Source organism: Loxodonta africana, chromosome 1 (assembly GCF_030014295.1).
Source record: "Loxodonta africana isolate mLoxAfr1 chromosome 1, mLoxAfr1.hap2, whole genome shotgun sequence".
NCBI classification, from domain to species: Eukaryota; Metazoa; Chordata; class Mammalia; order Proboscidea; family Elephantidae; genus Loxodonta; species Loxodonta africana.
The window spans coordinates 170,385,178-170,399,636 of record NC_087342.1 but is presented as its reverse complement, the minus strand read 5'-3'; the positions used below and the strand labels follow the sequence as shown (position 1 = coordinate 170,399,636).

Genomic DNA, 14,459 nt, shown 5'->3' with positions numbered 1-14,459 from the left:
GTAAATAGTGTTAGAAAACAGGGGGAAAAAAATACCAAGCACAAGGGAATGGGTACATGCCTAGAGTATCAACACTTCTCATGGAGTTTATACCCAACTTAGCCATTTTCCATTGGGACAAGGAGGGGCTGCACAGGTATGGGCATAAATGGCAAGATTCAAAGGCCATGGCAGTCTGGTGTCCACTGGTGGTGTGGTATTGCCTAACCAAGGAACCTTCCCTTGTCTGTATTTTCAAATGTCTTTTTTTTCCTCCTGTTTTAATTGTCAGTAAGACAATGATCCTGTGTGTCATGCTCCCAAACTGTCCTGTAGGAACTATAACAGGAGAGGAGAAAAAACAGGGTGGAAGTCCCAGGTTTAGACTGGCAAGCATTCTACAAAGGACAATGACACAGAAGTCCACTGATTACCAGCAAAGTGAAACGTTGGCTGCCTATGCAGGTTGTTTCAAATTACAGACCCTTATGATCCTAGACAAAGCTCTAATGATAAATTCCTAAGATCATAAATGATACATCAAAAAAGCACCTGGGGATTACAACTGTTTCCCCACCTGCTTAAAGTTTTGTGGCAAGGGTGTGGCCTGCTGCTGCTTCAGCTACGTGGATGTGCCCTGGCGTGTAGAAAAGATGTTTTGATCATAAAGCAGATCAGTGTGTAGAGGTGGTTTGTATGGCCAAAGAACTAGGTTATAAAAAGCACATAAGACAGACACCATGGAAGAAAAAACATACATGAGAGATACAAGATAAAAAATGTAGTAGCAGTAGTACTTTGTACTTCATGTGCGTGACATTTCAAAAACATTCTAAACAGTCAAGGTTAATATCAAAAATCAAACAAGTTTGAAGTATTAAATCACAATTAAGATACATTTTCTTAATAACCAAAACTCAAAAGGACATCATCTATGAAGTGTCAGAAGTGATGTGAACATAAATGCCAAGTTCTGGTTGAGGGAAGGCATTTGAAAACTTTGTATCTGAAGTTTTTTTTTTCCCCCAAATAAAAATTTGTACATAGATTTTAGAATTCTAGTCAGGTTAAATATCAAAGTTTTAGCTATTTCATCACTTGTAAGCTAATGAATCTCATCACATCATTCCATTATTTCACTGCTATTTTCACATCTCAAGAAAGATCAACGTTTTAGTTATTCAGACAGGCAGGATGGGATGAGATAAAACCAACTCACGTATGTTTTTCCTACCTTTAAAACTAAAACCAACAACTACAAATATTTAAAGCCTTTTAAGAGAGATCAGCTACCAAAAGCTAACAATTTCCAAAACCACAGACACATCCAACTTTAATATCTGAACACTATACTGCAGTTTTCTTCCATTGTAAATTGCTTTGACCATATCAAAATTAAGAATTTGTTAAAAAAACAACAACAAAAAAAAGTGCAGTATAATCTAGGTTAGTACCTTGGAGATAAATTGAGAGAAGTCATTAGATTGCAAATCTCTACAACAACAGAGAAACAGTAGATTAAAAAGCAATGAGGAATTTCTGCAAATCTACAACAAAAAGAAACAGGAAACTGGATAGAGAATTGGGCAAAAGCCATAACTAGGCAATTCACCAAACAGAAAATTCAAATGGCTAACAAGTGTTTGGCTGCTAACCAAAAGGTCAGCAGTTCAAATCCACCAGCCACTCCTTGAAAACCCTATGGGGCAGTTCTCCTCTGTCCTGTAGGGTGGCTATGAGTCAGAATCGACTCGACGGCAACAGGTTAAATAAGTATACGAGATTCCAACTTCGCTAATAGTGAGAGAAACACAAATTAACACAACAATGAAATAATATTCTCCCCCTTCCACCAAACTGACAAAAATTACGAAGTCAGAGAATATCAGTAATGGCAAAGATGTGGTAACGGAAACTCGTTCCGCACTGCCAGCGGGAGTGGTGGAATTGGGCAGTACTCTGTGAAACTGCGTATTCATACACAAGAGCTCCAGCACTTCCACTCTTCCCTGTGTATCCCCAGGCGCCCCCCACATATGAGGAGTGTATAAGTGAAATGTGGTGATGGAGTATTCGCAACAACTGGAATCAATAAACTAGAGGTACATACAGCAAAATGGGTAGCTCTTCCTTTTTTTAAATGTAAGTATTGAGTTATGTTTTATAACGCAATGAGAACTACCGCATAATACTGTCTATATAAATTAAAAGCCTATATATATACAACAATGTGAAAAAATGTAACTAATGTCGCTGATCAATTTGTGTAGAAATTGTCAAAGGGGAACCTAACTTGCTGTGTGAACTTTCACCAAAAACATAATAAAATTTTTATTATTATTTTTTAAAGCTTATATATAGATATTTTTTAGGAAACCCTGGTGGCATACTGGTTAAGTGCTACTATGGCTGCTAACCAAAAGGTTAGCAGTTGGAATCCATCAGGCGCTCCTTGGAAACTCTATAGGGCAGTTCTACTCTGCCCTATAGGGTCGCTATGAGTCGGAATCGACTCGACGGCAGTGGGTTTGGTTTTTTGGTATAGATATTTTTAAAGCATAAAGTTTAGAAGAATATCCAAGCTGTATCTCAAACACATTAGGATGGGTACCAGTGAAGGAGAGAGGAATGGAAATAGGGATCAAGCATGAAGTGGGAAAAAAAAAACACAAAAGGGGCTTTGAACTAACCCGTAATGATTATGCACCGTAACTAACTCAACACTCTGCACCTAAAGCCTGAGAAAACAAGCGAATAAAAATAACTTATATGTTAAAGATCTAAAACAGAAACCAAAGGTATGTGATGGAAAGTCTACTGCCTCAGACTTAAGCCCTGGGAAAGTTCCACCTGCTTGTTTCCTTGCTCTGACCATGAGCGATGTGAACCATACATTTCTGTATCACTGTAAACCAAACCGCTGCCATCGAGTCAATTCTGACTCGCGGTGACCGTACAGGACAGAGTAGAACAGCCCCATAGGGTTTCCAAGGAGCAGCTGGTGGATTCGAACTGCCGAACTTTTGATTAGCAGCCATGGCTCTTAACCACTGCGCCCCAGGGCTCCATGTTGCTATAGTCATGTTGATATACTCACAGCGTCTATAAACCGAAGAGACTTGAAAGTTGTTCCAGATGGACACCCCATTGCAGAGAGACAAGGATAGTGGCCTTCTTCTAACACATACTGATTACCAGAGAAGTTTTCTCCATCATATGCAACCCAGCTACAATAGGAAAAACCACACACAAGCAATTGGAGTACTTCTACTCAAGAAGACTGAAGTTTAGAGGTATAAAAAAAAAAAAAAAATTAAGTTTAGAGGTAGCCTGCTGTAAAACACTGTGCTTGTGGCTAACAGTGTTCTTTCTTCAAAAATATCTGCATCTATTTACTGCATTTCATCTTGTGACAAATTAATATTCATAACAGGTCAGTTGTTAACACTGCATTTGGGAAATAAAACTTCTTTTTCCTTGAAATTATCCAAGTTTTAACTTCTTCATATTCCAGCCTTCCTTGCTCCCCTCATGGGTTCCACCATCCTCCCGGCCCATGTAGCTTCAAACCTCGAGTTCTCTCTGAGGGTCAGTCACCAAGGCCTACTGCTTTCCTCTCAAAATTTCTCTCACACTTTTCTTTGTCCTCATTTCCAATGCCTCCACACTGGGCCCTAAGTCAAAATTCTAGAGTGACTGAGATAAATCAGCCTCTCTGGGCCTTTGCATTTTTGATAAAATGATAATTTACCATGATTTCCTAGAAGAGTTTTTGTTTTGTTTCGTTTTAATCCAAAGAATATTTATTGAGGTCTAATTGTGTGTCAAAGGAGTCGTTGGGTGGTACAGTTAAGCACTCAAATACCGATCAAAAGGTTGGCGGTTCAAACCCACCCAGAGGTGCCTCAGAAGACAGGCCTGGTAATCTGCTTCTGAAAGGTCACAGCCTTGAAAACCCTATGGGGCAGTTCTAGTCTTTACATATGGGGCCACGATGAGTCGGAATCAACTCAACGGCAACTAATAACAACGATTGTGTATCGAGGTCCCTGGGGGGCACAAATGGTTTGTGCTCCACTGCTAAAGGTTGGTCGTTTGAACCCACCCAGGGGTGTTGCAAAAGATAGGCCTGGCAATCTCTCTTCCATTAAGATCACAGCCAAGAAGATACTGTGGAGCTCAGTTCTACATGGGGTCGCCATGAATCAGAATCAGCTCTATGGCAACTAACAACAGTAACAATTGTGTGTCCGAGACTTTTGCATTGCTGAGAACAGAGTATAGAACGAGGCAAACTTCGTGCTCTCTTGAAGTTTACATTGTCATGAGGGGAGACAGACAATAAATAAACAACAACAAAAGAGTACACTCTGGTGGTGATAACTGAAGCAGGGTAAGGAATAACGAGGAATTGGGTTGGGGTGGAGGTATGTGCTAATAAAGGGTGATGCTTTCTGTAAATTTATGTAGTTGAGCACAAAACTAAATGAAATGTGATTGAGCTATTTAGACCAGAAAGAACTACATGAGTAAAGGCATTATTATTACTGCTGTTACTGTTATTGGACTTAATTCCTCATCACCTCTGCACAGATTGCTCCAATGGTTTCCAAGTTCTCCTGACTTCTAATCAAGCTGATTTAAAACTGCTGTTTTCAGCCTGGCACTTTGAGCTCACTTCCTCTTCCCATCTTGTGTTTCCTATAGCATCCAGCTAAACTCATATGTTCAGGAGGGATCTTCACAACTTGATCCCAGCCTCCCTGTCCAAACCTGCTTCCCCTCTACCCAATACAAAGACCCCCAGCTAGGGAAGGTCATCGTGCTCCCTGATCAGCAAACATACCAGGCTCACTCCTGCCACATACTTTTCTTCATGTTCCTGTCATCCAGAATGTCTATCCTACTCCCATCTACTTAGAAGAAAATCTACCTTGGCTGGCGCCATAGAGATTATCTAGGGTCCAACTCTTTACAGATTATGGAACAGGCCCAGAGAGTAAAGTGATCAAAATGGGACAGCTAGTGAGTAGCAAAACTACAACCTGGTGTGAATCCCATTACACAAGAGGTGATCTTCAGCTTCTCCAACCCACACTGATTTCCATGTCCTCTGATGTCTAGCATTCAGATGCTGCAAAACATACTTTAGTACTGACATGGTCTTATATCATCTGGTGGTTTCATACAGTGTTACGCTCCTAATGGGTGCTGCTGAATGCTTGCTGCTGTGTGTATTCTATTCTCCCTCTGAGTAGGCTCTGCCAGTCACTTACCTGCCTCCTAAAACTCTACAAGACTTCGTAGAAAATGAATCGTCAATTTGATTTGCTGTTTCCTCAAAAGTTTGGCTGCAACCTTGAAACTGTGGTTCTGAAAACAAGTGAATCTTTGAAAAAGTAAAAGAAATACATACAATTATTTTCCTAAACGCATTAACTCATTCAGACTTTGAAACGATGCCCTAAAAATGACCTGTTAACTCTTGTTAAACTGTTGTGAATTTTAAAACTCCTTTGATTTTCTATGTCTACACTAATGACCACCTAGAAACACATTGGCTGTGCCATTCATACCTGTTTAATTCGGGGACATCAGAGGACAATCCAAAAACAGAAAGCACGGCTTTCTATAGAACACCACGTTGTAATAATAGGTGGGTGTTTGAAAGCTTTGTTGTGGCCAAAAGTAATTGTCCATCATTAACAGTAAACGATATTTTGGAAACACGTAGCACAGTTTTTTTCTCTTTCAGTGGAAGATACTTGCTGACTTATTGGAATCTTTATTGGATGCAGAGGAGGCTACAGTGGAGTTTGTGCCTCTATAATTATGGCTGGCTGAACACATCCATTAAAAGGCCTAAATAACATCTGTAACACCTCAGTTGATGTAGGGAGTCAGCATTCAAAAGGCTTGAGTGAGAGACCACATAAAAATGTGTGTCTAATGCAGACACAGGAAATATGAACATTCGTTATACTATTTAACACAATGACTATAGGCTAGTGTGTGAAATATTAATCTTAGTGTATTAATGTAAACTCTGATTCAATGTAGTGATATAAAATTCAGCTTCACAAAATAATAGCATTTCATAAGAAAAATTTAGACATAGGTCAGAATGCTATCAATGGAGTTTAAAATAAACCCTGCTTTAAAAATATAATTATGCTTTCATGTACTAAAGTGGGTAAAAGTAACAAAATATCCCCAATATCTGACATTCTATACATATAAGTTTGGTTTTTCAATGCAAGGCCCTTAATTATAGAAAATAGAATTTTTTTACAGTTACCTGATTTCGTCTCCTTGGGCCAGTGAATGAATCCTAAAGATTTTTAAAGGGAAGAGAAAAGGAAATGAGTAGAGTAGAATTTTGAACAAGTCTTTTCCTTCAGATCATCAGCAATTACTATTAAACATAACCTCAGAATATTTTCATAGCAGTTAGTATTACCTAACCAGGAGCATACAATTCAGTTAACTATTCTCATACAAAAATATAACTCCTTACCAAACATATGGGCTGAACAGAAGAGATCTTACAATTTTTGCCTCCCCAGTCCTCGAAACTGGTATAAAGGCCTTTATCCAGTACATACTGTTCTCCTGTGAAGTCAGGATTTTCATAGGCTACCCACCTAAAGAAATAAAAATACTGACTTGTTAGAATTCATATTTTACATGTAAAATAAATATCCAACACATGTGGGTAAATACGTAGCATACAGGAACCTTTATTTGTTTTGCTAATCAGTAGTCTTTAATAATTTTTCTGGTTCTCTACCAGTCTTTCAGGAGCAGACAGATCTGGATATAGGGCAAATCAAAATGGTAAGCAAAAAAATATCTGTATGAACCTTTTGGTGTTCTTGCTTATCAAATCCTATTTGATAAGAAATAGCTCCAGTGGGGATACCTGTCTGTGTTTATTTCTAATTCTACTCTAAAGGAACAATTTGGACTCTCAAGAAACAATTTGGACTCTCAAGAAGAACCTGTAAAAATTCTGTTAATAAGCAAACAGCAATTCTTTTTGTTATCAATGTTAAAATATTTTGACAGAGCTTACAGGAAGCTGTGTCTATTACACAACAAACCGCACTTAAATAAGTTAACAGAAGAAATGCTAAAAAAAAAAAAAAGTACATCTGAGTAACTAAAATTTTGTTTCAAACAAGGACACAACTATGTAATAAAATTGAACAAACTAAAAGAAATAGTAAAAACAAATTTCTTCTGTGGTGTTTTCATTTATCTGTTAAGTGATCTAAATTCACAGAGAAAAATCAAAGAAATCAACTTACTGATGCTATTTTCCATTCAAAGATAAAGTCTCTGGAGTAAAAAAAGTTTTTCAATTCTGTTACGTTGGAGATACTCAGTATCTGCTCCTCAGTTAATTTGCTGCTGGAATGATCCTCTCAGAGTTTAAAGGAATAACACCTATAAATCTATAGTACTCAAAACTTTCCAAAATGCTTTCACATCTATTATCACATTTAATCTTCTAGAGAGGTACTTATATTCCCATTTTGAAGGCTAGTAAACCTAAAGAGGGAGCCCTGGTGGGTTAGCTGTTAAGAGCTCCACTACTAACCTAAAAGGTCAGCAGTTCGAATCCACCAGCCACTCCTTGGAAACCTTATGGGGCAGTCTACTCTGTCTGACAGGGTCACTAGGAGCTGGAATCGACTCGATGGCAATGGGTTCAACGGGAAACCTAAAGACACAGGAAAGTTAACTCTGAATTCATTTATTCATCCAACCAACATTAGTCATTTACCATGTGCCAGGAACTAGACTATTCATAAGGTTTTCACTGGCTAATTCTTTTCAGAAGTAGACTGCGAGATCCTTCTTCCTAGTCTGTCTTAGTCTGGAAGCTCAGCTGAAACCTGTCCTCCATGGGTGATCCTGCTGGTATCTGAATACCGGCGGCATACCTTCCAGCACCACAGCAACACGCAAGTCACCACAGTATGACAAACTGACAGACGTGGGGGATTGGAGGAAGACTCATTAACAACCTGCGTTATGCAGATGACATAACCTTGCTTGCTGAAAGTGAAGAGGACTTGAAGTACTTACTAATGAAGATCAAAGACCACAGCCTTCAGTATGCATTACACCTCAACATAAAGAAAACAAAAATCCTCACAACTGGACTAATAAGCAGTATCATGATCAACAGAGAAAAGACTGAAGTTGTCAAGGATTTCATTTTACTTGGATCCACAATCAACACCCATGGAAGCAGCAGTCAAGAAATCAAAAGATGCATTGCATTGGGCAAATCTGCTGCAAAAGACCTTTTTAAAGTGTCGAAAGGCAAAGATGTCACCTTGAAGACTAAGGTGCACCTTACTCAAGCCATGTATTTTCAATCACATCATATGCATGTGAAAGCCGGACAACGAATTAGGAAGACCGAAGAAGAACTGACGCCTTTGAATTGTGGTGCTGGCGAAGAATATTGAATACATCATGGACTGCCAAAAGAATGAACAAATCTGTCTTGAAAGAAGTACAACGAAAATGCTCCTTAGAAGCAAGGACGGCGAGACTGCGTCTTACATAACTTGGGACATGTTGTCAGGAGGGATCAATCCCTGGAGAAGGACATCATGCTTGGTGAAGTATAGGGTCAGCAGAAAAGAGGAAGACCCTCTACAAGGTAGACTGACACGGTGGCTGCAACAATGGGCTCAAGCATAACAACGATTGTAAGGATGGTGCAGGACTGGACAGTGTTTCGTTCTGTTGTGCAGAGGATCGCTATGAGTTGGAACTGACTCGACGGCACCTAACAACGAAGGAACTAGACTGGCACTAAGAATACAAAAAGGAAAAGGCAAAATCCTTGCCCTCAAAATTTCACAGATGGATAGACTGTAAGCTCCATGGGAGCAGGACCATATCTTAAAAAAAAGAAAAAAAATTCACAGATGGGTTAGAAGCATCCCATGTAATCATTTGCACATATTTGTTCTGAATAGGAAGTGACTTGCCCAAGGTAACAAAATCAATTAATGGCAGGGCACGACTGAACTATGCCTCTTGAGGCTCCCCAGTCTCCCTTCACTTTGTGACCTAATTGCCATTGACCTATACGGTTTCCTTTCACTTGCTGCTCTAGTAAACCATACCTATGACAGCCGACACATTTCATGATTAGAATAGATTATAATTTTACTACCTAAAAGGCTTGATTTAAAACAAAAACTCACATACTGTCATTACTAGGAAATGAAAAGGAGAAAAAGAACATTGCAAAAATCTCAAGTGATCAGTAGCTTGTGACAGCTATTACCTGTAACTCACTTCTGGCCATCTGAATGGAGAAACGGCTGTGAGCAGCAGGCATGGTCTAACTATTTCAGAAAACACTTCCCCTCCCTCACCATCAAATCCTCATTAGCATATTTTTAAAACCTATTCTTTAAACCGAGTCCCTGGGTGGTGCAAGTGGTTCACACATACCGCTGCTAACCAAAAGGCTGGCTGGAGGTTCCAGTCTACCCAGAGGCACCCCGGAGGAAAGGCCTGGTGATCTGCTTCCGAAGACCAAACATTATGGAGCACAGTTCTACTCTGGCTTAACAGCAACTGGTTTTGGTTTGGGTTTTTATTCTTTAAATATTGTGAGGTAAGGAGTTAGGTTTTTTAAGGAGTTAGGAGACCTGGTTCCAGTTGCGGCCATGACATTAAGTTTCAGATGACTTTAAAGAAGATACTTAACCTTTGTGACATTTTGTTTTCCTTTATAAATAAGGAGGTTGGCCAAGATCATAGCACTCACATCATGTGAGACTGTGCAACATATTGGTGTGTGCTGCCTCTGTTCACACTCCCTTTGGCCTGTTACAAGTTATGAAGGGAAGCAACAGCAACACAGAAGTGTGAAGCGCCACTCTATGGGTTCAAGTATCTGTGCATCAAGAAGATCTAAGTTGTATCAGAAAAGGTATTCCTGGCCGGGCTCTGGGTCAGTAACAAGTCAAAGGAAAGCAGAGTTTGATTAGAGGCCTTTTTGTTTGACTTTAAGGTTGACGGAGACATGGGAAAGTCTACGAGAAGGGTAAAAAGCTAGTGAGGAGGGAGAGACTGAATACATAAGAGGCAGAGTAATGACTGAGCAAGCCTGGGAGAAGCTTTATCTAATCCTTTTTTTTTTAACTAGCAAGTATGAGTACTCTTTTTCCCTATAAAACTAAAATAAATTACTTGGAAGTAAATACCCAACACACAGGTAGCCTATCTAATTCACTGAAACAGAAAAACAATGTATTAAGATGTTACTTGAATTGACAGTAGTGTTGTTTTCCTTCTAAGATATAGTTCTAGATGAATTGCACATGATTATGGGGGAAAAATAAAAAATAAAACTAAACCCAGATCAGACACTCTCTGATATATCTGTGATCTAGAGTCTACTTATACTTGGGAACCTTAAGAAGAACATTCCTCACTGTCTGTTTAAATGTACTCTGCACATATGAATCAACTTCTTTGCTTGTAAGATTGTTCGGAGCACATGTGCAAGTATTAACAGGCCCCAGCTGCTGGAATAAGTGCTCAGAAGTTAAAGGCAGCAGAACAAACTGGCTCTTGTGTGGAGAGAAAAAAATAAAAAGAATTTAAAACAATTTTATTTTTTATCCAAATGTTAAAATATTTCACTGTACTTAGTTTAAAAAAAAAAAAAAAAGCCCAATTTCTACTATTTGAGCAAGAGTGTAGCATAGAACTAGAAAATGATGAGAAGGGCTGTGTAAAGGTATTTCTTTTGATGTTCCTATAATGGAACGCAGTTCCTAAAACCGCAGTGGCTGGATTCATGAGCATCTTCCTGAAGGCGGTTTTCTGTTTCAGAGCTCGAGTTGCTGTCGAGTTGATTGCGACTCACAGAGACCCCATAGGAAAGAGTAGAACTGCCCCATAGGGTTCCCAAGGCTGTAAATCTTTACAGAAGCAGACTGCCAACTCTTTCTCCCATGGAGCGGCTGGTGGGTTCAAACTGTTGATCTTTCGGTTAGCAGCTGAGCACTTTAATCACTGCACCACCAGGGCTCCTTAATAATAAGTTTAGTACCCAGGGAATTAGCCATGTGATAGTGAGCTTACTGGGGGAAGCTCCCACAGGACAATAATTACAAAAGTTTTTTTTTTTTTTTTTTTCTGATCTTGAATTCCATACTAGGAAATAAGGATCAAACAAAAATGCTTATCTACCATTAAGAATAAAGCCATTAAAATAAAATAAAAATAATTTTTATTTGCATATATGCTAGTCTCCCTTCCACTTCTTGGAACATCCGAACTTTCCTATCTTTCCAGGCCCGTTCCAGTGCCACCTCCTCCACAAACTCTTCCCTGTGCCCAGATGGGAAATCAATCTCTCCCTGCTGCAGATGCCCAACGCTTTGAATCTCTCCCTCTTGTAGCAATATTTACATTTTATATAAATACTGTAACTTCTTTGAGGACATAGTATAATGCTTTGCACATAATAGACCTCAATAAATATGTCAGATGACCACCTGAATGAAACATGTAAAAAGCACCTGGCCCTGGTAAACAAGCCTTAACCACGGGGTATGAAGAATTCAAAAGGAAGTGGTGTTTGTGCACGTGTGGGCGCACGCCTCCCTTCAACTTCCTCCCCCCTCCCAACACCAACAACTGCTATACCCAGAAAAAGCCTAAGCCAGGAAATGCAACTACAAATGACTAAAAAATAGGAACACATAAAAGCAATATTTTATGAAGGAAACTGATTTCAAGTTAGCAAGGGCTAGGTAAAAAGGAAAGGGGACTGGCTCAGGTTCAGGGCACAGTAATTTTACCTTTTCTAACAGTATAATCTACATAAATAATATAAGGAAACTCTACTAGCACCCTTTGGTTTCCTCTCCTAGGGTGGATGACTGGGTTCTGATGAATGGTGCCAACACACCTGGTGAGTTTCAAAATGTACAACTGTTTCACCAGACTGAGTTGGTCACTATATTTTTCTAAATTATTAACTTGAAAGGCAATCCTAAATGATGTAGGACCACAACAACATATCAGATGCCTCTGCCACACCGTAATTTTTGTGGGCAGCCAACACTCATTCTAAAATGTTAGGGCTCCATAACAGGACCAAGTAGAGGCACTTCCTACTAAGAATGGACGACATGGAAGTCACTGATGTCATTCTGCCATTCTGCCAAGATGGCACCACACACAATGGCCTACACAAGAATTTGGTGAACATAACTAACAGTAAAAGTATACTGTGGACATGTCTTAAATATCCAGGGTTACTGTGGGAGTCCTCATGAAAGATAATAAGTTTGAGGTTAGAATGATCCAAATAGCCTGTATTACTCATGACATCAAAAACCTAACATCATGCATTCTCAATAGCACCAATGTCAAATGATTTCATATAACCATCAAAAAATACTCACTAATAAAAAATTAGACATCAGCTTAGATCACAAAATAATAATGTATCTCTCTATAATGGACCTCTGCTGTTTTATACCATTCTATATGTATCTTCACTCCCTTTTATGATCCTGGGGAACCACACACTCCTCACATACCCACCTGGCTCCTATGGGGATAAGCTCTACTCAGCTCCACAGATGGACACCTAACCCAGGCATGGTCATCTTCCGTGGCTACAGTGATTGGTTCAGGCATATGTACCTGACCCAACCCCAGAGAATCAAAGTCAACCCTGGAACTTTTTGTAAGAAAAGGAAGCTCTTTTTACTGGAACCAGTAAGTTGCAAGAACAAAGTCAGACACTGCCACAGATCACCAGATGGAAAGGGCTTGCCAAAAGTAAGGGCAATACAGATGAAAGCCCAATCAAGAGAAAGACCAAGTTCTAATGACAATGTTTTAACCATACATCCAGCCATGCTTGAGGCAAAAATCCTTTCCAGGATTTTTCAGCTATGTAAGCCATTAAGTTCCATTTTTATTACTTAAACCAATTTAAGTTGGCTTACAGTCACCTGCAACCCAAAGAGACTTGACTGACACATTCAATAAAAACTTGCTTTAGCATTAGTAAAGCACTCAACTGTTAATGCCAGGTACATTGAAATAATTATTTTTATGTCAAAATAATAGCAAAAAAACCCCACAGGAGTAGGTGGATAGCATAGGAAAATCTTATGAGACTGTCCTTATCTCAGGTCTTGAGTGTTAGATTACTATTATTATTTGACTCCCATCGTTTTTTTTTGTCCCCATCGTAAGAAATTCCTGAGATTTTTCCATGCAGAATGATTAGGGAAGCGAATCTGCAGATTTCTATCATGACACCCAAAAGCCTACTGTAATGTTATATTATGCTTAAAAAAAAGATTATATGAGAAAGATTTTAAAAAGCAGTTGTGAAAATATTATAGCAGTAGATATCCAGTGACTGTTTAGCTGTTGAGATATTTATTTATTGCATGACTACTCTGTGTCAGATACTCTATTAGATTAACAGACATCAAGGTGAAACCCATGGTTAAAATCCATTTAAGATTATTTTACTTACACTCCACTCAGTACATTAATAGACTGTGTCTTCGCTCCATATCCAGTCTCCTTTAAATTGGCAACAATTCCTAATACATCAATACTGGAACCTTTACAGCCAAAGTTCTTTTCACTGTACATTATCATGTGAGCATTTGAAAAATCCTATTGAGGAAAAAAAAGTTTTAATCAAAGGCTAGCCATTTATTATACAAAAAACAAAAACCCAAGTATTAAGCCACTAACTTTTCTTTAACTTACACCTAATATAGGTCGTAAAGACTGGAGCTTTCCATTGTAACCTCCCCAGTCTTTCCAGTCCTTGTATTCTCCTTCTTCTAGAAAATACTGATGACCTGTAAATCCAGACTTTTCATAGGCAACCCAGCTGCAATGGAAAGAACATGAAGGAATAACGATTTTCAATAGGGCTAAAATTTTTCCTACATATATATATCAGTTTCATTAACAAATACAAGTAATTATAAAGTCAGACATGGATTCATGCATTATGACCACTGGGATTCTCTTCTAAAATTTAAGAGGATAACAGAAAGCCCTGAGAAAACAACCTAAGAAACACTAGTTCTTTAAAGAACTGTGTGTGTGTATATAAAATGTGTGTGCGTGCATGTACACATTTAATCAGAACTGACTGAAAAGAACATCAGCAAGTAAAATTGGATACACTGCCTTCAAATAGTAATTAAATATTATACATTTCTGTCTATTTATAGCAAGACCATTTTCAGTGTATGCTTCCAAAGGAAATACATAACATTTATCAAATAGAAAATATGATCCAAATAATTAGAAAGCAAGTTGTTATTTACTAATAAACAATATCGACAGACCAATTTATCAGCATTGCTTAATTGCCCAAACCAGCCCCTCAAATCCTGGTCACAATGGGCTGAGGAGAACATGGATATAATCCTTAGAGG

At 38.7% G+C, this 14,459-nt stretch overlaps 1 protein-coding gene across 1 annotated transcript in view; it reads right to left on the bottom strand.

The window, feature by feature from the left end:
- The window catches only part of CRYBG1 (crystallin beta-gamma domain containing 1), a 69,800-nt gene that overhangs the window by 13,689 nt on the left and 41,652 nt on the right, over window positions 1–14,459 (bottom strand). The window contains exons 10-15 of the mRNA XM_064289331.1: window positions 13,777–13,903; window positions 13,535–13,680; window positions 6,497–6,623; window positions 6,278–6,310; window positions 5,256–5,368; window positions 3,077–3,206 (exon numbers count right to left, since the gene is read on the bottom strand). Coding sequence (XP_064145401.1) covers window positions 3,077–3,206; window positions 5,256–5,368; window positions 6,278–6,310; window positions 6,497–6,623; window positions 13,535–13,680; window positions 13,777–13,903 — 676 coding nt within the window. The remainder of the gene's footprint in view (window positions 1–3,076; window positions 3,207–5,255; window positions 5,369–6,277; window positions 6,311–6,496; window positions 6,624–13,534; window positions 13,681–13,776; window positions 13,904–14,459) is intronic.